We start from the raw sequence: 26,106 nt of genomic DNA, 5'->3' as shown, positions 1-26,106 counted from the left end.
GAAAAAAAAAAACTATTTCTTATAAAAGAGGCGTCTGTATGAATCTTCAACGATGTTTCAGATGCCGCTTGCGTTATTACAACCGCTTCAATAGCTACGTTGCCCAAACTTCTCCATGGTGATTACACACTTTTCACTGCAGTGGTGAAGCTAGAGCATTTATCTCTGGGTATTCACAAAAATGTTTAAAAGACCAATCCTTTAGATATGTTTAGATATCGAGTGACTAAAGAGTATCCTTTAACCCCATCCTAAAGCTGTAAGTTGAGTCTAGGTTTGCCACCTTTTGCCCCATTGTGTCTGGACGCTCTTAAAGAGGTCAAGTCTGGGGGCAGGTCAAGGGTATGGTCATGAACATGACTAGCCTAGAAATAATAAATATGTCGCCTTGAATTAGGGCTATGATATTGTTCTACTATTGAGTTATAGGCAAACATCTAGTTTCCATGCTTGGAACAATTATTTAATGTTCAGGTTTTTTTTCTTTTTAGATTTTCAACCTGTTTTTCTACAAATTTGTCCTCTGCATAACAAACTGACATTTTGTTCTCTCTTTTGGTGGGGATCCTTGTTTAACAGATTTACAAATTTGGAAATCGCAAGACAGTGTATACCCTGGCGGATCTGGTGAGGATTAAGAATTGGGTAATTTTCCTTTAAATATTTGCACATTTTCGTGTACAACTTTTCACAAACCAGCCTTACATCTGTGTGTGCTCTTATGTTACTGTCTCCACATACATTTATTTTCTGTTAAAACAGGTATTTTTTATCGCTGCATTTTTTGTATTTGTTACATTTCAACAAAAATCACTAACTAAACCCCGTTGTATAATGATGTATATATATATTTGTTTAATTAGTAGGGTAAGTATGTATATTTTCCATGTCACGGATAAAAATAGAAACATTACTAAAGATACCCAAGTGTCATTTTTTTTTTTAAGCAAGATAGTTGCTGTATGATACTCTGCAAATACTCCACCAAAATAGGGGAAACATTCAGATATCCCAATGGATTTTACAATTAATATTTTCCTGCTTTGCTTTAAAACGTTAAAGTAACATGTACTTTGTACCAACAATATAACACCGTAAGTATTTACTTTTTGTATATGCGTGTCTGTCTATCTTTACTGTTTTAACAGTTGTTTTCCACTCAAGTTACACCATATTAGGATGCTGTGACATTGAACTAATGACATGCTGGTTAACTTGCTAATGGTGTCTACCTTCTGGAACCTTCTCTATGGCCTCTCTATCTGCCCTCACTCTTGAAAATCTCATCTCCTACCATCTACAACACCTATTATCCGAGCAAAACCTCTTGAAATGTCACCCTTGTGGTTCCTCTAAATAGCAACCTTTGAAATGGGAATCGATGGCTTGTCATTGGTCTAATGTATCTTTCTTCCTCTAGTCAACATATTGAATGTCCAGTAGCTATTCCTAAAGTGTTCTCAAGGGCCGGTTACTCATAATCCGAGTGTTCCACTGTTCACTGTGGTGAACAGGTCAAAGTAACACTGGTGTATAACTGTCTAAACTTGATAAAACTTACGAAAATATTCACAGTATATGATAAAATATGCACAGTATAAGATTTTTATTTTTCTTGACATATTTCCTGCATTAAAGTAGGTATTAAAACCTTACGAAATGGCTAAAGGCCTGTTTATCTTAAAAACATAACCACATTAACTCTTCTTGATTTTTTTCTAGTATTCTTACCAAGACTATCTGTTTCAAAATGGTTTTATTTTATGGAAAAACAATTTGTTGTTTTTTCCCCCAAAGCCACAAATCATTATTATTATCACTTAGGCAATCGTCTATGCTACTTGCAATTAATCAAACTAGTCTTTGTTTCTGCTACTTTAGTAAGTATTGATATGTAAAAAGTTGGAACTTGTAATACCTTAGAACATGAATTGGATTATTGATGGGTGGATGTTTATACTTTTTATCACTACTTTTAATTAACCCCTTAAGGACAATGGGCGGTCCCTAAACCCATTGAAAACAATGCATTTTGAGCCCGTACATGTACGGGGTTTGTCATTAAGGGGTTAATCCTTCCCTTCTTGTTTTGTTACTTTAAACCTTCTCAAAATGTATGCTCATGTGGTCTTAGTTCTTCAGTTGTCCCATGATCCAGAAATATGGAGATAATGCAAGGTCCTCTGATACATTCATTAAGGTTATTTAAGACACTCTTGCTGCCCCTCAAACAAAAGACGTATGTTTTGAAATTATCTGATTGTACTGCTGATTTTAGAATCATGCCTGCAATTCAGTAGACGATCCACTTTGATTTAAAGACAGAAACTATTAAGCATTTTCGAAAAAGCCCTTTCCTCTACTTGTTCACGACATAATAGATTGCACATCTATAACATTGGTCTATGTTCACAAGTAGTGTAGGAAGTGAGGATCCTTGGTGTGGACACATCATTTTTGCGTATGAGTATGGACTGAAGCAGCTGTTCTGGCAGTGGATAATATACATGTCTCAAATATTATTTATAGTATTTCTGAAGCTCTTAAAACAAAAAAGAAAAGACCATTCAAAATGAACGTAGAAAATACACAGTGATAGGACATTCACTTGGTCTCTACATTCTTTTCATATCCATGAAATCTGGATATTTATTGTCAGACAGAATTCTGGAAGGTTTTTTTCCTTTCAATAACAAAGAACATAAGGAGGGGCTTTACAGAGTAGAAAAATGGTAGCTATTTCCCCTTTAAAATTAAGTATGCTTCCATTCTACTCAACAGGACTAAAATATTGATTCAATTAAAGACCTGTAGTTTAATGTTGTGGCCGAACTCTGACCTTCCCTGCCTACCACTCTTGCTCCAGATAACAAGTCCTAAAGCCAATGGGGGAGGGGGATTTAACCCCTAAACTTTTTGGGAACACAGCTTTGAGATAGATATATATATATAAAAATAAACCTTTTTGCCAAACCAGTAAATAAAGCAACCTACTCCTATACTGGTTTATAGTATGAGAGATAAGGTTATCATTTTGTAGGAATTGGAGCAATATCCTAGAGTTGATTATCTATTACTGTGGTTAAAACAAATGGTCACACCATCTTCATTATTTTGTAGAGATTTTCTTTTACAATTTAAACTTGCGTAAACATGGCAAAATGTGTTCAGTCTTCATTTTGTCTTGCCTCCAGAACTGGTATGGATTTGCTCACATATACACACATACATTTATATAGTGTATATTTGAATGAACATTATTTCCTAAAGACAGTTATGATTCATTACGTAGCCTTCTGTTCAGTTACTCGGTAGTAGGGTTTCAAATGCATTTTGTAATTTTGATATCTAACAGTAATAATGTATATGGTATATATGCGATAACGTTCTAAAATCACACTGTATAGATGTAGCTATTGATATATCCCAAATGGCTCAAAATTCACTATTAGATTAGGAAAAGCCCTTTTGTCCTAGAGTATTATTCAAGCAGTGTTAAATTTAAAAAAAAAAAAAAAAACAAACATGTAAGAACATATTGCTCTGCAACTGAAAAGAAAACGGTTGCTTATTTCTTTAAATTCCACTTATGGCCAGAAATATTATATCGCAAGCAATTTTATCCTTATTGGCATTGTCTGACCGTGCTAGCTTTCAGTTCTGCAAAAATGTAAGTGAGTCATTACTAAACATATACATATTGTAGAAATAAGGTTTGGATTTATGAAGTTTTAGTTCCGATGCTCCGAGTCATAAAGGAGTGACTCATGACAAGTTCCTGGAAGGAAGGGGGGTGTTAGGTGACCTACTGACTTTCAGTAATCTTGGGAATGAGACACCTTCTTATTTTCTTGAGTCTCGGTAATAACTAAATGGGTATCGTGTTCTTTTTATTTGGAATCCAGAAACGACTATAATCTAGAACTGGTGTCTAAATTGCTTCTGGGTCGCTATTGTTCTGCCTGAAATTAGCTTTGTATGTAGGGTGTGCTGAACTATTATTTGCTACCTAACAAGACTTTGTTTAAAAATAAATAAACGGGACCTCGATGTCCTGAAAGCAGTTGTTTAAAGACTGTTCTCTCAACTGTTAAAGGTATCATTTTTCTCTACTTTTGCCAGTAAAAGTCAATTTTAGCTACTTTAAAAAACCAGGACTTTTATAAAAGATATATCATTGTGTGTGGCTGTTCCTTGGTTCTGTTTTTCCCGGTGTGACTTACCTGGAGTAATGAATAGTCTGCTACAATTGTGTTACCTTCCCTAGCAGGACATCAGACCAGAAGGGGAGATACCACCCATGTGAGAAGTGCCTTACGTTTAGCCGGAGTATTGTCGCAGATACTGGCAAATCTTGCTGTTTTTACGTCAACATGTGGCTCGCGTAAGCACTCATGAGGCCATTTGTGGCATAAGTACCGTATTTGTGATTACCTTGCACACTGCGTCATTTATGACACAAACTGTGAAGAAAACCTTACAGATCAAGAGAGCTAGTTTCTGAAATAGCAGAGGAGCATGGGTCGGTGAAACACAGAAATACATTATAAAGTTACTATTTATGCTACTTTATAGTAGCAACATTATATTCTTATTCCTTGCACCCATGGGGCAATGACAAAATTATATAAAAGTAGTGGGAGTTCCTCCTTAAAGTTTACTTAGATTAACTCAACTTAGTCATACCGCTGCTATATGAGCTTTCCGTTCTTATACTATTTGGTCTTTGAAAGTGGAAAAAGAAAACCCAAACTAATACTGAGCCAGTTTTCGTAGGTACCCGATAGCAGGAGGGGTTTAACCCTTTGGGCAGCATGGGTCATGGAACACATTACAGCTCTGCACAAAAGGCAGATACATTTTAGGGAGCCAGAGACATAGTGTCTTTCCAAAAATATGCTACTACCGTGATTCATTAAAGGGATGATATGTTGGAAATGTTTATTTTCTCCATAAGTTTAAGCAAGTGACTTGCTTTACACTTGTGAAAATAGTTTTCTTTATATGCAAACTATTAAACACTTGTATGGTGTATAGCAATGTACTTATAAGATTTTATATAATAAACAATAATAACATATGAATTAATGTATTAAGATACATTTATTTTTTATATCTTGCTTCTGAAAAGCTTTTACACAGAGGTCAAAGCCATTAAATCAGTCAGCCGTCTGCAATAAAATTTGGATATCCTAAACTTCCTGCCGTGATTTTTCCATATGCACAATTTTTTTTATTTTTTTTTTTTGTTGGGTGATGAATGTTAAAATGTAGTACAAGACGCTCCATAATCCTACCTTCCCGGTCAGATCTGGCTAAACATGCTGTTGTGTCAAAATTATGGATCACCAAACAGATTTACTGCCTAGTTCTGGTACCGAGAGCATCTGGCATTCCACGTGGAATCCATTGAGGACGTATTAAGTGTGGGTAACATCACCTTCCCACCCCGACTTTTTTCACTTAGAACTTTTTGTTTATTTAACGAACATATATCTGATGGGCTTCTTTTACAATGAGGAACCAAAAAGTTAGACTGAAATATTTTCCTTTCCCTTTATAATTTTTCTATGTTCAGTCATAGAAAGTTATTAATGGTTCTATGCTACCTACCCTATGAAGCATTAGAAGCATCTTTGGTTGTATTGTCTCTTGCCTGAACCTCCACCACAAATAATCCTTTTATCATGTAAACTTTTGCCTTGTTGATAATGTTTTGCCTGGAACACTTAATTGTCATGTGACATGAAGCCAAGTACTGATAGGTTGTTGCCATGAAAATGGAAAAAGCTGATTTATGTAATTAAACCTTCAGAGGAAATGTTGAAATGACAGCTTGGTACTCTACCAGAGATTATAATTCACAATTTGTCTGGAGAAGCAACTTTAAACTATGCCATGGTTTTAGTAGATTGCCATTTGAAGAATGGGGCCCTCTTCTTTTTTGCACCAGTATGTCTTTACATGTGTTACTCATATTGTCATTTTTAATTGTTAATATTCACTGCTCCACCTCTGCATTGTTGTAGCTCTATGGAATCTGCTGGCGCTCTATACATTACATTTGTTCATATAGTGCCTGCAGATTCCGTAGTGCTGTTCCAAGAAGTAGTGAAAATAAATAATCTATAATGACATAACACACATTAACACATACTCGTACTCTGTAAGTTAATGTAATGTTCTTAATTTTCAATCTCTCTTATTGAAATAGGCCTACAGAATATGTCTGCATTCTATTAACAATACAACAGGTAGCTGCTGTCTTCCGTCACCAAACCTCCAAACCAAATCGACTCCACCCCTGGTTTTATAAAAGTCTTTTTTACTGAAAATAAATTATTTTGGTTAGCAAAATCCACAAAGCGTCTGTTATTCATTTTTATGAATTTCTATTTTGTTCTTTTCTCATAGAATTGCCCATAAAGTCAATTACTTTGCTGAAATATTTATTTTCGCTGCAAATTTTAGACACCAATGTTTTGGTTTTTTTTTATAACCATAATTCAATCATTATATTGTGTCTGAAATGCATGCACCGCCTGGAGGAGAGGGAGGTGGATTTTTTTTCTTGGCATTGGAAGTATGAGGATCCTTCAAAGGAACCGTGATTGTTTTGAATAGTGGGAAAGGGGACTGCATACTGGTGAGCAAGTAGAAATGGAGCGTACACAGGAACAAATGGGGATTTGTTAGTCCAGAACTTAAATATGCAGACAAGGGGATGTCAGGGGAAAGGCTGATGATGGTAACAAGAAATTCCTTTTACCCAAGGACTAGTCTGACCAGTGGAATTTGCTTGCAGGCAAAGACTTTTAACCCTTTGTGGATGGGGTATGCGTATAACAAACATATCCAGTAATAACTAGGTGCCATGGCCTTCTAGTTGGGTCTTCTGGACGCCACAGAGTAATGTGGTCAATGCTTGCGCTTCATCCATTATCAAGTATTGTATTCTGTAGGCAGGGCAGATTTTCAACAACTAGGATGACTGCGCCCTACGTCCCTAAGAGCATACCTGGGAACTTCCAAGGGCAGGCTACCTGAAGTGGCTTTGTGAGGGGGATGGGGATAACACCAAGGGCATGGCTAGCCCCAGGGAGCATTGCATGGGTTGGGAGTGCGGGGGAAGTTACCCAGGGAGTAAACATGGATAAATGTCATCAGGTAGCCACCCCATCTAAAGGAAAGGGGTGAATGACCTGGAGACTCCTAGTCAAACCGGGAGAGTTCTCAGGTACTCCCAAGTGATTATCTGAGGCTGCTGCGAATAGTCTGCTTAACAGTATTAAAAAAACATAAAAATTAACTTGGTCCCAGCAATTGAACACTAGTGGATGGATCTGCGTGTGCTTAAGGTATATACGTTTTACAAAAAATATGTCAAAGCAGGTACAAAGTACAATTTATCAAGATGATGTAAAAAAAAATGTGTGACCCTCTATAAATATTTGCAATTTAATTTATGATATACAAGGCTTTCTTATTTTAAATAGTTTTTACTACACGCAGAAGCAGAAGGCTTGTGTCAATATTAGGTTTCAAGTATCTTGACGTGACCCCAGTTACAGCGCATGCCTGGAGTATCACGTTTGAGTTTCATAGAGAGGTCCCCAATTTTTTACTTTCTAAACCAACTGTCCAGACAAGTATATTTAAAAATAAAAGAAATGCTCATCTTGTTTGCATTCCTAGTCTCATGTTCATTTCCCAGGAAACTTCCTACTTTTTATTGCTAGACAATGATTGCCTTTGTACCACGGTGGCTTGTGTTGTGCAGAAAAAGCCTTCCAGCTGCAGGACACGTGAAGCACCCCAGCGTTTTACTACCATTAATCTTAATGGGCAAATTCACTGTTAAAGGGGCATGAAGAGAACATTTAGAAGTAAAACAAATTCGACCCAATGTTTGAATGGACATATCGTAAGACATTTTATGCAATCATATTGTTTATGAGACTCCAAATTTCTCATAAATTTACAAAGGTATATTAGAGTATGTTGTAGGTACTTGTAAGGGTTAATTGTTTGAAAGAAAATGTAGATTTGTATGAATGAAACCATCCTTGCCATTCTTTATAATGTAATATTAGTACCTTAGGTTCATCTAATAAGGAACCTGAATTATTTCATGTATGTGACGTGCGTTGGATATACTAAAGAAGACTATTATATTCTCTGTTTTATGGTCTATATAGAATAAAAATGCTAAAGTGTATACAGGTTCCATGTAAAATTCATGAATAATAAGAATCTGAATCATGTTATACCTTTTTTGTGAATTAGAAAGTTACACGGGTTTATAGTTTGATAATCTTATGTAACGTTTTGAAGGTCCCCTGTAAGCATTTGATTTATTTGTTAACTGATCTTTGATACTAAGTGGGTACAAAACTTCAGGCTATGAATGTTTTCTACCCGCATGCTACTTTTCATCAGAGAAATCACTTGGTTCCAGCATATCCTCATTTTACAACTGACTTTCATTAGTCAGAATGTCGGTGATTAAGACTGAGCAATTCCATTTTTCTAAACCCAGAAAGCAATATGATAAGGCGTCTGGGAATTTGTCTATTAGATTGGATTTTATTATTATTATTTTTATTATTATTATTTTTAAACTCCCTCGAACCTAATAAATTCATATCATGCTAATAACATATTTTGGTGGAGGTTCCTCTTTTGTGGTAAAAATGACACCAATATATTTTTACAAACTGGTTCTTATCCTATGGAGTAAACAATATTGTTTGGCACATATACCATCTGTGGTTATATGCACTAGTTTGGTTTGTATGTATCTTTCTTGCCAGATAACCTCATGATAGCTACTGTTTTCTTTACGTTCAAATTAAATAATAAAAAAGAAACGAAGCCATGCTTTTTTATTTAGAGTACATAATTAATCCCTATTCCTTTGCACTTTCCCCAGCCATGATTACTGTAGCTTTAACAATTGTTATTCTCCTTCAGTAAAATCTCTGCTAGGGGACCTTAAGCAGGAGTTTCTCAAATAGTAGCTTTATCATTTATTTCTGTTTCATGCTCGTGTTTACCTCCACATGATCGTTTGCTATCTGTGAAGCTAGTCCTTGTGACTTGGAAGCCTCTTGGCAATCAGAACACCGTACCAACTGCATCACACGTTGATTCATCGTGCAACGTAATTGTGTAAATATTTATTATGCAAATGGAATCAAACATCTTTATACAAGCTATGTATTGTCTCAAAAATAGCATTTTTAATTTTTTTTTTTTTTTTTACAATACTTTGGCTTCACATATGGCGCTTCTGACATCAGCAGTGACCCGTAGTGTCTGAAGTCCGGCTAGGGAAGGCGACACAACTGTAGTGAACACTGGATTTATTGCCTATAAATCACACCGGAAACACAGGAACATAGAAACACCCATGCAAAAGTTAATTTAAGTTTTCCTGCTCCGCTGGTTCAAGTAACAAAAACCGACATAGCGTGCCTTGTTAGGTAACCTGTTCTCAATATAAAAATACCGAATGCAGAAGAATAAAAATCCCAGAAAATTATGCAAGTCCTTTAAAGTAGCAGAACGCAGGAGGCACTAGCAGTGCATTGCAAACCACGTTGCTTAAAAGGTCGAGCTGATGTACGGTTGTGTATATCACGTTGTCCTATTTTGCACCAGATTTGCTTTTTATATATAACATGTCAAAAAAATGTCACCTGCTTTATATGGTATGATTAGGGACATATCGCGATGGAAGGCTTTATGGAAAATTGTTGTTATATGAACCGTTGCATTTAGAAAAATTAGATTTACACAACTATTTAGAGAAATAGTTGTGTACCTCTTTAAAGGCCACATAACTATTTCTTGTATAAATGAATAGAACTAAGAATTATTATAATTTGATTTATATAGCACCATGTACCCCAGCGCTGTACAACAGGAAGTAACAAGTAGTACATAACATAAGAATTTGACGGAAACAAGAAATAATGAGAGTCCTGCCCAGTGTCTTGCAGCATCGATGCTTCACGGAGATTGGAACAAGACACCTGATTGCGTCATACGTGCTGCAACATGCACCATAATGGCATAAATATTAACTCACAGCATGTAAAGCAATGTCAATAATTACCTGCGAGTAGCCGATCTTACACAAGTCATGTATTGTCATGAAAATAGCTTATTGCATATATATTTCACATAATGGCTTTACATGCGGTGTTGCCGCTTCGGCTCCGGCTAGTTACTGTGAGATGTCCAACTAGGACAGGTGATGTGCAATCGTAGCAAACAATGGATGTATTGCATGTAAACGCTGCTGGAAAACCAGGAACTAAGGAACCCTCGTGCAAAACTTTACGTTAAGTAACAAACACCCACTTGCCTAATGTTCGGTATCCTACTGACAACATAAACCGGCCGCAAAAAGTGCGACTTTCCCTTTAACATTTTATTTTGATTCGCCTTTGTGTAAACTAAGCTACCTTTTCTAATGGGTTTGTTTTTTTTCTCCGCTATTAACTTAATTAGCAAATGTCACTTGGCAGCAGTACCAGATGACCTAAAATGTATTTGTACAAAATGAATTAAAACGGGCTTGAACGAGCGCACCCCTACTTACGTAATCAGGTCGGGTTTTATTCCACGCTGGCAGCTGGGACCATTGATGATTTGAAGCTACCGTGACCTTTCACCTTCCTACTCGTGTCAATCTTGGCCTGACCTGTGTGCTTTTTCTTGAAAGACCAGTAAAGCTGCTGTCAAGACGTGACAGATGACGGGGAAATCCCTAAACACTTAGAATATTATGATATAATGTGTGCACGTGGATATGTACATGTAAACAGCGTTAAGTGCTTATTTGTGTTGGCGATGTGAGCAAGACTCGAATGGGACATTACTGAAAAAACATCTAATACTGAGTGTATATATAAAAAAAAAACATTCAACACCAGACAGTAACAGATTTCATTCATCCCTAGTATTGTTGACTGCTATAAATCATTTGGCGTCTTCCTTTCGGTATATAGGCAAGAAGAGCATGATGTACCCATTGGCACACTTTAAAATCAAGTGGCTATGGGTATATGAGTTGCCACTTCTTCCACCAAAAGACCTCTGGGACAAATCCAGAGATGATTCTTACCCTGCTGAGCTACATAATGCTCACCACCGAAACCAGTAGTGACTGCAAGCAATCACAGCTGAGTTTAGGATAATTCATTTCATTTTTGCTTCTTACCATGCCCCAAAAGGTTTGCTTAATGCAAATAGTGAAAAATCAAATGCTATGTATGTACATCTGGGTCATGTCAAGATATAATCTGCTCTATTTTACTGGTACCAGATTTACCGAAACAATAGTCTTTGTGGCTGTGTACTCTCATGGGGTTATATAAGGTGGAAGAGAAGCTGCATGAGATGTAACTGCCAACACCATGCTAAGTATGGAGATGGAATGCCATTGATGTCATGGTTTTTAATAGAAGAACCCATATTGGATGGCAGCATCAGCTGTAATCTCCACCAAGCATGTGAGGCCATTGGTGTTCCCTTAATATTTTTCACGTCATTACCCAAAATACCACTCTGTAGCGAGGAGTGCTAAAAATGGACACACTAGTATTTGCTTTCACATTTAGTGTACCCTGTGTTGTGAAATAATATTGGCATTTGAATTGCATGTCATAAATTTATTGGTGTCATTCCTACAGTTGCCTTACTAATTTGGGTGCGTTCTGGGGGCCATTCTCTGTTTGGAACACAATCACACCAAAAAAAAAGACTGGATTCTGTGTATTCTTTTTTTCTTTTTGTAACACTACACGATTCTAGATTTTAAAATGACATTTTTAGCGGGTAAATATAATTTTAAATGGCCATTTTTACGATCATCATTAACAATTTATGAAGCACTTTAAGTACTACATGTGGGATGACCATATGGGTACATAAATACAGTAGGGTTTATTTTTTCTCTCCTTCTTCCAACCAGTTCAATGTACATAGTGGTGTTAATCAACAAGACAGTAGCATTTGCTGCGTCACTAGACTTGTTTTGCCAAAACTATTTCTGATGCACCAAGAATTTATTCTGTCTCCATCGTCTTGAGTGACGAGACTGACGGCCATAGTCTTGCTGTCTTTCCTGTTTAGCCCATGGCTATCAGGCTCATGTTGGAAGGAAGAAGAGGTAGATAAAAAACATTTTAGTGATGCAGAGAAGGTCACCGTGACAGGTCAGGGCTTAACTCTAGTGACCATTCATCACATGTTGATTGATTGCCACGTGGTTCCTGGGGAGATTTCCATCAGAGCCCCCCATCTGAATGAGCAGATGGACAAGACGGTGGATGGAGCCTGATGCCACCCAGGAATTTCCTTTGTTGTGCAATACTAGCTTTTGTCTCAACGTTTTCCTGTTTTATTTACACTACGGGCAGCTGTTCTCAAACATGGCAAAAAATCATGGTACTGTCACCATTTTTTTCAGGGCTTAACATGCAAATTAGTGTTTTTTTTGTTGTTGTTGTTTGTTTTTTTATTTTGGTTGCTTTTTATGGCCATATAAACTTTTTATCAACCGCAAATTTATTTAGATGTCCTCTATCTTTCTATCAAACATAACATAGGTTTTTGCTTTTTAAAAAAAAATAAAAAATCTGTGGTTCCTAAAGGAATTTATGCTTTTGAAAATGGTTGGTTAAATCTTATACTATGTACACGGTCAACTCCTCTGTGATGAGTTTGAAAATACTACACATTGGTTGAAAAATTTACTTTTTGACTACATGTAACCATTGGGTGGACAGATAAAGTTTAGTACATTTTTCTCTTTTGAAATAACTTTTTGCAGATGGCTAATAAATATTTTAAATAAACTTATTATTGACTGAGAGACCCACCAGACGTGGGAATTAAAATGAAAAAAAAAATTGTACATGTACATTTCAGAGGGTCATGAAGGAGGATGCTGTACTTTATAGCAAATGTAATTGGATTCCAAAGAGCTTGGCCAGGGAATTTGATCTCCAGTGGAAAAATCAAGCTGTGCTCGAAGGATATCCTAAAAGTGTTAAACATGTCAAATCCTAGAGATGTTTATCCAGGTTTTTGTTCTTTAAAAGTAAGATGGCGCAGTGCTAAGTATCTTGATGGTACTATAAAAATCAATATGTAATTTATCATGAACATTTCCTATGTTTAGGGGAGAAACGTATCCCCTTATCTCACGATATTTGTAGTAAATGATTCATAGATATAGATAGATCTCTATCTGAGATAGAAAGGTTAACTCTTTAGCTGCATTTCTCTGATATTGATTACTTGCTCCACTTGTAACCATCCTATATCGCTGCTCTTAAATATTTGTACAGAGAAGAAATTGGGTATGTTTTCCAGCACAGACTGACAGTGTTGAAATCTATATTCTTACATATTTGTTGCCTTATTTCCTAGAATAACGTGACACTTGTTCGGTTTTCTGTATTTTGCATATAAACCATTTCTGCTTATGTAATGTGAGAATCAGCTGTTGATAGTGTGATATGATAAAAATGACATGTATTAAATATTTGATGGAGTTATAAGAGCAGGATACCAGGAATGTCAATATTGAACATCCTATATTTTCTAGATAGCCTTACAATAAATAATATGTCAGTAACTTTAATTTGATGTGATTTTTTTTGTTTCAGGTTCTGCATTTCTATTGTGATACTTGCTCCATCCCAATATGTCGCGAATGCACTATGGGCCGGCATGCGGGACACAGCTTTGTCTACCTCCAAGATGCTCTTCAGGATTCCAGAGCAATTACGATCCAGCTGTTAGCTGATGCCCAGCAAGGCCGTCAAGCTATTCAGGTACCTCCTAAAGCATGGGGAAATATGAAAGTATAGACCTCCTAAAAACCTTTTTATTTGCTATCCATTCATTTTAATGATCTAAAACATCTATAAGTCCTAACTGTAATGATGTATGTGATTGTCATATAAGTGTGTAGGTGCCATCAAAATATGGCCTTACAGGTGATGTCCAAAACTTTGTTGGGAGCATCATGTACAGAATTCCCAAACCTACATAGTTCATGAGCAGAGGTAAGCAAGTTCTGTATAAGAACACCACTATCTATTGCAGTGTGTACACAACTTAGTGAAATGTCCACCACAAAATCTGAATGGGCTTTTTGGTTGTCTTTGTAAAACTGGTTGTGGTCTGGGAATTAAAGTGCTATGACAAGTGGACATATTAAAAGTCCAATGAGTAGAAATTAATGGACCCACTATGGTAAAGATAAAGATCTATATTAATAGGATTTTCTCTGTAGTGTTTGTAGTCTGCAACATATGCATTTATGGCAAAGTTGCTCATGTGATTTGGGTACAATATTCTCTGTATTGTCCACTGTAATGTATATGATAGCTGAGAGATCCCTTTAAATTTCCATTATGTCACCTTTTCAAATGTTTGGGATTGTACAGAATCTCCCCCATATGCCTTTGCCCCTTTAGCTGCCCCTCTACCTTTTTTCCCATGACATCTTCTTCCATGTGATATTCTTCTGTTTGTTCCAACCCATGTGTGCCATAAGCAGCCTGTCAATGGCAAGAATCATTAGACCATGAAGAAGGAGGGCGGCTGCAGAGCTGCAGCTTCTACCTGCATTTATTTATTTGTCTTTGAAGAATGCATATTGAAGTACTGGCATATAGTATTTCATTATGCATTCTTCTTTAGCAGGCGGTCAGGAACAGCTAACTGTCCCTTTAATGCATAAAAAAAGATTGAGTGGGCTAATTAAGTATGCTTAATAGACTTGGACCAAATGCGAATACAGAATATGGTTGGTAATAGACCCCTAAAATAGTTTGTATCGTTTTTGATAAATGAATTTACTAAATTAATTGCCGGGATTTGTAAGATTTTTATTTTGTTTTGTATTTATATTATATTCCTAAATAAAATAGTTTGAACTGATATCACTAGGGGTCGACCAGTAAGAGGAAAGTCCAGTTGAACAGGAAAATAATAAGTAGTTCAATTATGTTATTCATAGCAGGGGGCAGGGTGGCCTTTTTAAGATTAGTGGAAATTTGTGGTAGTTTTATTTTGTGTGTTATATTTTAGCTGGTTTATCTGCATTTTGCTCTTACTCTGGTATAAAATTAAATGAGTGTCTAATGTAAATATACACAAGATACTAAGGACACAGCATATGTGTAATTTAATAGGATTTAAAGATACACTTAAGGATCCGGACAATTCATCTCATGTATACAGTGGAAGAGTGCGAGCCATCTGTGTCTTCTACTGACCATCTTGATTACAAATTGAGACTATCAGAGAAAAAAGGGAGCGCTATCTATTTTATTCCAGGCCATTGAGAGGAAATCCATTTAGAGTTTTAAAGGAAAAAAAAGAAAAGAGAGAGGGGAAAGGATGCAGTAAATGAAGTAATTTGGCACCTTCCATCCCATCCCCCATGGGCTCCCCTGCTGAACAGTGGCCAGTGGTCTTTTTACTTTTGGTAAACGCTGCTGCAGGGGCATCTCATTAGCAGAAACAGAGGAAGTAATTCTGTTATCTCCCCACATCAAAGGGTCAGGGAGGTGGTTGCACAGAAGGGTCATCAGGGCACGCAGAAAGTGTTTTCTGTTCATCTGATGTAGATGAATTCATTGAGCCCCTGCCTCCACCAAGTCACATTTGCAAGGCAATAGATGGGTGAGCTTCAGGGAATATGTGGGCTGCACCCAACTCTTGTTCTGCAAGACAAAAGGAATAGAAAAGAACAGAGTTTGGGACGTGTTACAGACCTTCGTACTTCTGGGGGGCCTCTGTGGGGGCGAACACACCGACGGTCATTTTACTGACTGTCACAAGCAGCACAGTATTCCATTTACCAACACATACCTACTTATACAGACCTACTATAATATATAATCCGCATAGGGTGAGGAAAAAACCCTCATTTCTTCCGTGTGGTCACCCATGTTTCTTCTATCACGAAGAAACAAAGGGTACTAAATGAGAATTCCCTCTGACTAGAGCTTCTAGCAAGAAACAGAATGTTAGTTCCCAACATTGGCCGGGGTCCTTATCACTACTTAAATCATGCACTGATATTGCCATATCTTTTAAGGATGTAGGGCAAATATTAATTAGCAAATGTGAAATTTATTTCTGACGTAGGTGCTGCAGCATGTACTAAACATAAATGGCAATTGCAAACAAGCATCCAAATGCAGCAATCTGGGAATCGATAACTGTTCATCCATCCCGTGAGCTTGTTAGCAGGGCCCTCTTTACCTAATGTATTAGTCTGTCAGCTTACTTTTGTCATGGCCTTTGAATATATGCATTGTAAGAAGCTCTGCGTAAATTGTTGGCGCTATATAAATAAAAGTATGAGAGCATCACAGCTCGGTTCCGTTGTAACCTGCTTCAGGTTCTCACATCTACACACCAGCACTGGTGGTGGGATTCCAGCTAATTTTTTCCCAATCAGGCTCTAGTAGTTGTGGACCCAAGTGTAAGAGAATGTTTTTTTTTTTTTTTTTTTTTTTTTTTGTCTGGTCTACTTTCCTTCTGATTATATCAGGAATCAGCATTACATAAGTTATGGTGGGTAAAGGTGATGGAAAACCCTTCCACCAAAATGTAGGGGGTAGTAGAAGCATTATTAGAAGAAGCATGCAAATAAGGTCAACAATTATCACCTTATTTGCATTCACCTACCCAGAATCCCTTGTTGAGACGCTGATGGGTTCAAATTTGGATCATTATATAGACCATTAAAAGTTTATTGCTGCTGTTGCCAATTCTGGCACCTAGAGTGCACAAAAAAAAACAAAGGGATCGATCCAGCACTTGAAAAAAAAAACTTCCAGCTTTATTTATTTTACTAAATGATTAAAAAGCATAATTCACACCTAAGTGCATCTAGTGCACAGGAAACCCCAAATCTGACGCGTTTCAAGCGGCACCCCGCTCTTTATCACAGATTGAGTGCAACCTTTCTGTTACCAAAGCACATCCTAAAACCGGTCCATGGTAAACTGCACCACAAGACAAAAAGGCTAGTACGGCTTTAAAAAAATATATTGTCTTAAAATCCTGGGTCTGCATAAACCTGATACTTTAATGCCTGCTTTAGGGGTTAACCTGTGCACCATAAACAGTAAATCCAATTCGGAAGTCTCATTGACTTTTAATGAAAAACACCTTGAACTTGCTGCAGCCAGATCACACTCAATAAACCTTGTACACTGCCTCCTGTGAAGTTCACAGGGGTGCGTAGTGGTTCCATGGTGCATGGGGAGGAAAAAAACCCAGGCTCCTTTTTCACTCTTAGCATTAAAATTGAATTCCATCAGATAATATTAGAATCTTAGTGTGTGTGTGTGTGTGTGTAATATATATATATATATATATATATATATATATATATATATATGTGTGTGTGTATGTATGTATGTGTGTGTATGTATGTATGTATGTATATATGTGTGTGTGTATATATATATATATATATATAATATATTTGATCCCCTGCTGATTTTGTATGTTTGCCCACTGACAAAGACATGATCAACCTATAATTTGAATGGTAGGTTTATTTGAACAGTGGATTGAACAAAAAATCCAAAATAATGCATTTCAAATAAGTTATAAATTGATTTTCATTTTACTCAGTCAAATAAGTATTTGATCCCCTATCAGCAAGATGTCTGGCAGATGTCTTTTTATACAAGTAACGAGCTGAGATTAGGAGCACTCTCTTAAAGGGGGTGCTTCTAATCTCAGTTTGTTACCTCTATAAAAGACACCTTTTCACAGAAGCAATCAGTCAGTCAGATTCCAAACTCTCCACCTTGGTCAAGACCAAGGAGCTGTCTGGGGATGTCAGAGACAAGATTGTAGATCTACACAAGTCTGGAATGGGCTGCAAGACCATCGCCAAGGAGCTTGGTGAGAAGGTGACAACAGTTGGTGTGGTTATTCGCAAATGGAAGAAACACAAAATAGTCAATCTCGGTCTGGGGCGCCATGCAAGATCTCACCTCTTGGAGTTTCAGTGATCTCAAGGCAGTTGGGACCATAGTCACCAAGAAAACAATTGGTAACCCGCTACGCCGTGAAGAACTGAAATCCTGCAGCGCCCGCAAGGTTCCCCTGCTCAAGAAAGCACATGTACAGGCCCATCTGAAGTTTGCCAATGAACATCTGAATGATTCAGAGGAGAACTGGTAAAAGTATTGTGGTCAGAGGAGACCAAAATCGAGCCATTTGGCATCAACTCGCCGTGTTTGGAGGACGAGGAATGCTGCCTATGAACCCAAGAACACCATCCCCACCGTCAAACATGGAAGTAGAAACATTATGCTTTGGGACAGGACAACTTCACCGCATCAAAGGGACGATGGATGGGGCCATGTACCGTCAAATCTTGGGTGAGAACCTCCTTCCCTCAGCCAGGGCATTGAAAATGGGTCGTGGATGGGTATTCCAGCATGACAATGACCGAAACCACACAGCCAAGACAACAAAGGAGTGGCTCATGAAGAAGCACATTAAGGTCCTGGAGTTGTCTGGCCAGTCCCCAGACCTTAATCCCATAGAAAATCTGCAGAGGGAGCTGAAGGCTCGAGTTGCCAAACATCAGCCTCAAAACCTTAATGACTTGGAGAGGATCTGCAAAGAGGAGTGGGACAAAATCCCATGAGGTGTGTGCAAACCAGGTGGCCAACTACAAGAAACGTCTGACCTCTGTGATTGCCAACAAGGGTTTTGCCACCAAGTACTAAGTCATGTTTTGCAAAGGGGTCAAATGCAAATCAATGTCTCTCACTGCTCAAATAAACCTACCATTAAAATTATAGACTGATCATGTCTTTGTCAGTGGGCAAACGTACAAAACCAGCAGGGGATCAAATAATTATTTCCTTCACAGTATACTATACTAGCATCTTTCTCTCTCTCTCTCTCTCCTCTTTTTTCTTTCTTCGCTCTCACTCAGCAGCCCCTCTTCAACAAACACTGTTGGGCAGCCCCTTTACCAAACAGTACCCACCAGTTCCTCAGACACCCCATACACTGATAACACTATCCAACCCCCCTTTCCCAGAGGCAACACTATCAAGCAGCCACTCAGATGCCTCCCTCCACAGCTCTACTCAGTAACCCACCAGGGCCAGATTAATCACATGAAGCAGTTGCACCCACACCCTGGAGTTGTAGGGAGCCCTGAGTCCCTATCCTGTAGTAGGCTTACTTGATCTGAAGTAACCTTAGCTGCTCCACTGCTGTCATAACTTGTGTTGCCTGTAAGCTATATATTATTGTGTAGTTCATTGCAAAATCATTTTCTAATCAGAATTGTTGTTTCTTTTGCAGCTGAGTCTGGACCAAGCACAGGCTCTGGCAGAGCAAGTTGAGATGAAAGCCAAGGTGGTACAGTCCGAAATTAAAGCAGTCACATCCCGGCACAAGAAGGCACTCGAAGAGCGGGAGTGTGAGCTGCTCTGGAAGGTTGGTGATGTATATACAATATAATGGCTGCCCTCATCAAAAGTTAATATTCAAACAGGAATATAAAAGAGGACACAGGAATCCAGCCACCATAATTATTTGGCTGTATCTTATTCTGGACACAGCTGTTACTATGCTTGTAGCCTTCGATCCAGAGCAGTAGGGTGACAGTTGTACCCTACTCCTTCTGCCAGCCTATCCTTTGGCCAAAACTTTTGTATTTGTATACAATAATATCAAAAGAATGACAGGATAAAACATACACATAAATTTAACAGAAATAAGATGTACTTTTTACTTCATCACTTGGGCCTTTTTCTTGATTTTGTTAAGGGCAGAGTTTAATGTGTCATTTCTTAACATGATCTTCTTAATTATATTTTGTCTTCAGGTTGAAAAGATTCGTCAGGTGAAAGCAAAGTCACTCTACCACCAGGTAGAGAAGCTCCATCAAGCTTTGAACAAGCTGGACAGCACCATCAATGCGGTGCAACAAGTATTAGAGGATGGCTGTTCAATGGATATTTTGATAGCCAGGGATCGTGTCTTGGCCCAGTTGCAAGATGTTAAGAATGCTAGAGGCCTCCTTCAACTTCAGGAGGATGACCGAATAATGTTCACTCCCCCTGACCAAGCATTGTATCTTGCCATCAAATCCATGGGCTTGGTTAGCAGTGGGGCTTTTGCAGCTCTGACAAAAGCTACCGGAGAAGGCTTAAAACGTGCTCTTCAGGGCAAAGTTGCCACATTTACAGTTATTGGATATGACCATGATGGGGAAGCTCGGCTGTCTGGTGGCGACCTTATAACTGTGCTGGTGATGGGACCTGATGGGAATCTGTTTGGAGCAGAGGTCACTGACCAACTGAATGGTACCTACTTAGTCAGTTATAGGCCACAGCTTGAAGGAGAACACCTCATCTCAGTGATGGTGTGTAACCAGCATATTGAGAACAGCCCGTTTAAAGTGAATGTGAAATCTGGCCGTTCCTATATAGGGATTGGGCTCCCTGCTCAGTCTTTTGGTGGGGAAGGAGATCAGGATGGCAAACTATGTCGCCCCTGGGGTGTCTGTGTGGACAGGGAAGGGTACGTAATTGTGGCAGACAGGAGCAACAACCGCATTCAAATTTTCAAGCCATGTGGGACCTTCCACCACAAGTTTGGAAGCTTGGGATCGAGACCAGGACAGTTTGATCGGCCAGCAGGTGTGGCCTGTGATAGTTCTCGTAGGATTGTAGTGGCAGATAAAGACAACCATCGTGTGCAAGTTTTTACTTTTGAAGGCCAATTTATTCTGAAGTTCGGTGAGAAAGGGACCAAGAACGGCCAATTTAATTACCCATGGGATGTTGCTATTAATTCAGAGGGAAAGATCCTTGTCTCAGACACTCGTAACCACCGTGTCCAGTTGTTCAGTCCGGATGGGACATTCCTGAATAAGTATGGTTTTGAAGGTGCGCTTTGGAAACACTTTGACTCTCCCCGTGGTGTGGCATTTAGCCAAGATGGATACTTAGTGGTGACTGATTTTAACAACCATAGACTGCTCATTATCAAGCCAGACTGCCAGTCAGCCCATTTCTTGGGTACGGAGGGCACAGGCAATGGACAGTTTCTTCGTCCACAAGGTGTTGCAGTCGATCAGGAGGGGAGAATCATTGTAGCAGATTCCCGAAACCATCGGGTACAGATATTTGAACCAAATGGCAGCTTCCTGTGCAAGTTCGGCACCCAAGGAAGTGGCTTCGGCCAGATGGACCGTCCGTCTGGTATAGCTGTAACACCTGATGGCACAATTGTCGTGGTGGATTTTGGTAACAACCGAATTCTAGCCTTTTAGTCCATTTTCAACATAACCTGTCTCAGGGAAGTCCTATCAAGAAGTAATATAAGAAATGCAACATTACTGAGCACCTACCTCATTTTTTTCTAGCAAATGTATTTACTGTTTTCTGCCAAAACAGAGCCTGTGAAGCATAAAATCAAAATCTACCTCAAAACCTCTTAGAAGGAGGGTTGTATTACCCTGTTTATTTTTTCCCAACCTGCACAATATATTGATATCAACTTACCTTGGACTCGACTTATTAATGCAAAATTGTGTGTTACAGGACTGAACCTGCTTAGAGACTTCCTACAGATCCCACGTAAAGAAGCCAAAAAGGGCTATAAACATTAATGGGAAAACAAAAGAAAAAATGTTTGTTTTTATAAATAGAATTTCTACAATTATTTTTTTTTGCTGGTGTTCGCATATATCTGTGCTGCTGCAAATGAGGGCATCTTGCATAATATCAATACCTCAAAACAAAAATACCTCAGTATAAGTATTCCATAAAGTGGTGGTTTTTTATTACTTTTTATTTTATAGATTACATACCTCAGTAGCTGAAAACAGCTTAGTATTTTCTGTAGTATTTTCGTATTTTTGACTTTTAAGCATGGTAAGACCTTGCTTTGTGCGTTTGTAAAACTTAACTTTATCTTGTTTATTTTTTTTCTTCGATCTTTCTTCGTTTTAAACGTTTGAGTCCGCGCTAGACGTGTATTTTGTTGCCATTGCCGGGGAGTTTTTCATTTTTTGTCTGGAATACCCTGCAGAGCATGATCATTCTATACTATAAAGCACAGCATCTACAGGTCAAACTTATTTTACATGTGGTGGGATATGATATCGTTCAAATACAGGCACCGGGGAGCTCTCTGAGCTGACCTCGATAAATAAGGGTTTGTAAGCTGGTTGCGGGCCTTCTGGGGGCAGTTGTTTAATCTGTGACCCCTGCCTCCTCCCGGTCCAGCTTTGTCATTACAGGAAGAGGGCAGATTACAAGAACTGTTTGAATACTTAATTCCCGTACTATTATGTACACTGCGAAGATTTTAAAGATGCGGAAGAACACATAAAGTGGTGAGCGCAGTTAAGTGTATTCAGGGTTCACCTATGATGTCTTTATACCCAGTGTAATGTTTTTGGAAATGCAACATATAGACCTTATACGGGAGGTATAGTAGTTCCTGCCGTCTAAAGTGCTGTATGAATTATTTTGCCTTAACTTTGGCAAAGTGGAAATTAATTTGTTCATAGTGTTGTGTTTAAATAGAGCTTGGAATGTGGGTACTGTAAAAGAAAAAATAATACATAAATAATGTAAGGAGTGGCCTTAACTTTAACTCGGAAAAGTTACTTCATTTAACATATAAAAATTAATCTTGTCTTATATGTACTTTTGATGTCATTGCAAAGGCAGTCATGATGTATTTAACCAAAGATAGTTTGTATTTTTTTTTTTAAGTCAAACTTTATTAATTGTTCAACCAGCCAAACCATTACAGTTCTGAATCTGCATATTTAAAATAGCAAGATAAAATGTAAATATATCCTTACAGTTCTAATTGCCCAATGTGAGAGTTTGCCATTTTTTTATAATTAGTAACAGTTCATCTCTTTAAATTGTTTTGTACCCCAACCTGGCACTTTGAAATTCATGTTTTAGGTGAAATAGCTCAATCAGGTTTTTTCTTTTCAGGACTGTAGAATGTTTTGTTTTTTTTTTTAGATTGGGTTCATAGAACCCACCATACCTTGGTCCGGCAAATAAAAGCCCGGTTTTCACAATAATGTGGGTTAATAGTTGCCCTTAATAAAACTCGTGTCACGGTTGAATAAGCCCTTAAAACATGCTTACTGTAGGCTTGACTCTGATGGCTATAGGCTGTACTTTTTCCTCTATTTCTTGGATTCAATAATATATTGACAATTCTTAAACATTTAAGACTTTGGAAACTTGTCCAACTCTAGCCACCGACGACCACAAACAAAACATGGTTTCAGAGTTACATACATTCATCAGTGATGCACAATGTTGTTAACGTGTAGGGTATTTCTATTTTCTATTGTCTGATCAGGCGCTTTTTTTTTTTTCTTAAATTATAAATAATTTACGTTGATTACAAACATAAAGGTGCAGTCCCATTTGTTTTTGAGTGAACACACACGTTAAGTGTTTATAGATCTCGATACACTAGGATAAGAAGTTTTTTTTTCTTCTTTTGTTTAATTGGGACAAAGAAATCTTGAATTAATTGAGTTTATAGACTAACAGAACTTCGTGCTCCTAGCCAATAGTAACCATTTTGACATTGTTTTTTGAAACTGCATATTAAAGTAATGCTCCATTCCCAAAATGTTTTTGTGCATGTTGGAGTCCATGATATTTGGAAGCCAATGCTTTTTACAATTTTATCAATTGGATTTAACCAGACTGTGTCTGTAAATTTTGGAGAAATTGTTGCAGGTGGAAACTAACATTACATTTGGTGTAGTTATGAAGATACAGTGTCTTAAAGTAAACATTCATATAATTTTCTCTGGAAATCATTCTTTAAGTGGGACTGTACCTTTTTATACACTTTTGGTGCCATTTGATCCCTTCTGGAGCCCGCATGGTGAAGCAGATTCAAGTATCTGCTCATGCGTAATATTTCCAAGCTAAGGCCCCTGGGCTTCAGGTCGTCCTTCAGGATCGTTTGCTTTTTTTTTATTTTACTTGCTTTATTATAACACAAACCTTTGAATGGGGCCTTTGATGATTTGGTCTTTTTAATAATTAGTTTCTTTTTTCAATCATTTTTAATTCGCAGATTCCGAGGTGATAAATTTGCTTGCATACCAAAGATTATTTTAACGCACTTGTTTATTCACTTCCTTAAACACCTCCCTTTTCTATTTTTATGGAAACTGCACAGTCAATTATCAGTTATGGAATTATGGCTTTAATAATTAATATTTGAAACCACAGTTCTTGCAGAGGTTGACGTAAGCCCGTGTTCTCTCTGTGACGATCTTGAACCCTTATTTTTTCCAAATGCACATTTTTGTGGCTGTATCTTATCCCAACCCGATATCGAAGTATATCCTACCCACTGGCATTCTTATTGTAAAGGATTTTTTTCGTTCTGTAAAGACTGCATGAACTCTTGTTTTTTTGTTAAATAGTTTTCTTTGACATTTATAGAGATCTAGAGTTTTAATTTAATTCGAAATCAGATTTGAAAATGTAGTGGATTGTGGAAATGTGACGACTTCTATGATTTGTGCTAGATTTAATACCAGAAATGAATATATACCGGAGATGTATTGGAATATATTCATTAACTATTTTTCCTTTCAATTAATATATATATATTTAAGAAATACTGCATTCTTGTAGATTTGGCACTTGGGAGCTGGATTGCATGCGGTGCTCTTTGTATGTTATCTACTTACTCAGAAGTAGACTTCTACTTGTTAGAAATTGAGGATATAGACCTATTCCTTGTTGCAAAGCATTACAGCGATAAATCAGGATTACCAAATCATTGCACAGATGATGTCACAATTGCTTACATTTACTAAAAAGCTTTTGGGTGCAGGGCCAGAATTTTGCTTCTCTATTTTTGTCAGAAATTGGTGGTTTTCTGTGCTGCCTAGGAGAAATATTATTAAAAGACTGTCGCTGTCAACTCCTTACTGCACTGGCTAGACAACGGTGAAGTGGAATGTGATTTGCTCTCCAATGAATGTGTGCACTTATTGATAAATCCCATATAGATTGGTTATAAGACGTTGGCCCAGCCAACCTCCTGCATATGTGATGGTATTTACCAGCTGAGAAAATAAACTGCTGACAGGTTAGAAGGCAACATAGACAGTCGCTAGCTGCATTCATTTCAGCTCAGGAGATGTTATGATGTGGCCACACCCCTGGTGGCAGCGTCTACATTAACGCAGAATGCTGAGAATTTTCTTGTAAGGACAATATACAAACAGTTAAAATGACATGCCGGCCTATCTAATAATAATGTCTGGGAGGCGATACACATCTTTCCTTCTTTGTGTTAAGATACTGTTTTTAAGTGTGGAAGGAATCCTTGGTCTTGTCTACTGGATGCTGGTGTAATGACGCCTGGGTTATGGACTTTCTGATCCTTCTACTCGTTCATGGTTAAGATATTCTCCAGTAGTGTGTTTTTGCTATATTTTGCAGGCTTCCGTAGCTAATTAATTATTATTATGCATGATGTTTTATAATACAGTAAAAATACTAAAGATCCCCTGGGTTTGGATTTTATAGAAAATATAGTATTTATTGTATAAGCAAAGACATTGTTAGAAGCAGTTGAATAATTTCCCTAAGGTTTAGAATGTGCTACTTGCTATCTCTGCTCTATCAATATAGTCTAGAAAAATGCTGAATGTATACTTTTTTAATGAAGAATTGTACTTTCATAAATTAATTGTTCTTAGAAATGAAGCCGCTTGGCTGCCCATGGCTGTAGAGTCTAGAACATCGTACATGATGGTTCCATTCTCCTTTATATTTTAAAAGCTTTGCTTCTGATGTGTATTTAAGGAGGACTATATCTGTGTCTGCCACCCAGTACAATTGATCAAAATCAACTTTTATTTCAAATAAATTAATTCCATCAGTGTGCTTCTTTTAAAGATCACACATTCATATTAATGCTTGGATCTTTTTTGTTCAGCTTTACCTCTATGGTGCCAAAGTTTAAAGGCATCCTAACTGGTGCCAAAATGTGTTA

At 37.7% G+C, this 26,106-nt stretch overlaps 1 protein-coding gene across 1 annotated transcript in view; it reads left to right on the top strand.

Annotated features, from left to right (window-relative positions):
- The window catches only part of TRIM71 (tripartite motif containing 71), a 36,206-nt gene extending 14,611 nt beyond the window's left edge, over positions 1-21,595 (top strand). The window contains exons 2-4 of the mRNA XM_053467339.1: positions 13,686-13,853; positions 19,387-19,521; positions 19,913-21,595. Coding sequence (XP_053323314.1) covers positions 13,686-13,853; positions 19,387-19,521; positions 19,913-21,364 — 1,755 coding nt within the window. The 3' untranslated portion in view covers positions 21,365-21,595. The remainder of the gene's footprint in view (positions 1-13,685; positions 13,854-19,386; positions 19,522-19,912) is intronic.
- The last annotated feature ends 4,511 nt before the right edge of the window (positions 21,596-26,106 follow it).

This window comes from Spea bombifrons, chromosome 5 (genome assembly GCF_027358695.1).
Source record: "Spea bombifrons isolate aSpeBom1 chromosome 5, aSpeBom1.2.pri, whole genome shotgun sequence".
Classification (NCBI taxonomy): Eukaryota; Metazoa; Chordata; class Amphibia; order Anura; family Pelobatidae; genus Spea; species Spea bombifrons.
The sequence above is the reverse complement of the archived record's forward strand: the minus strand, read 5'-3'. Positions and strand labels throughout refer to the sequence as shown.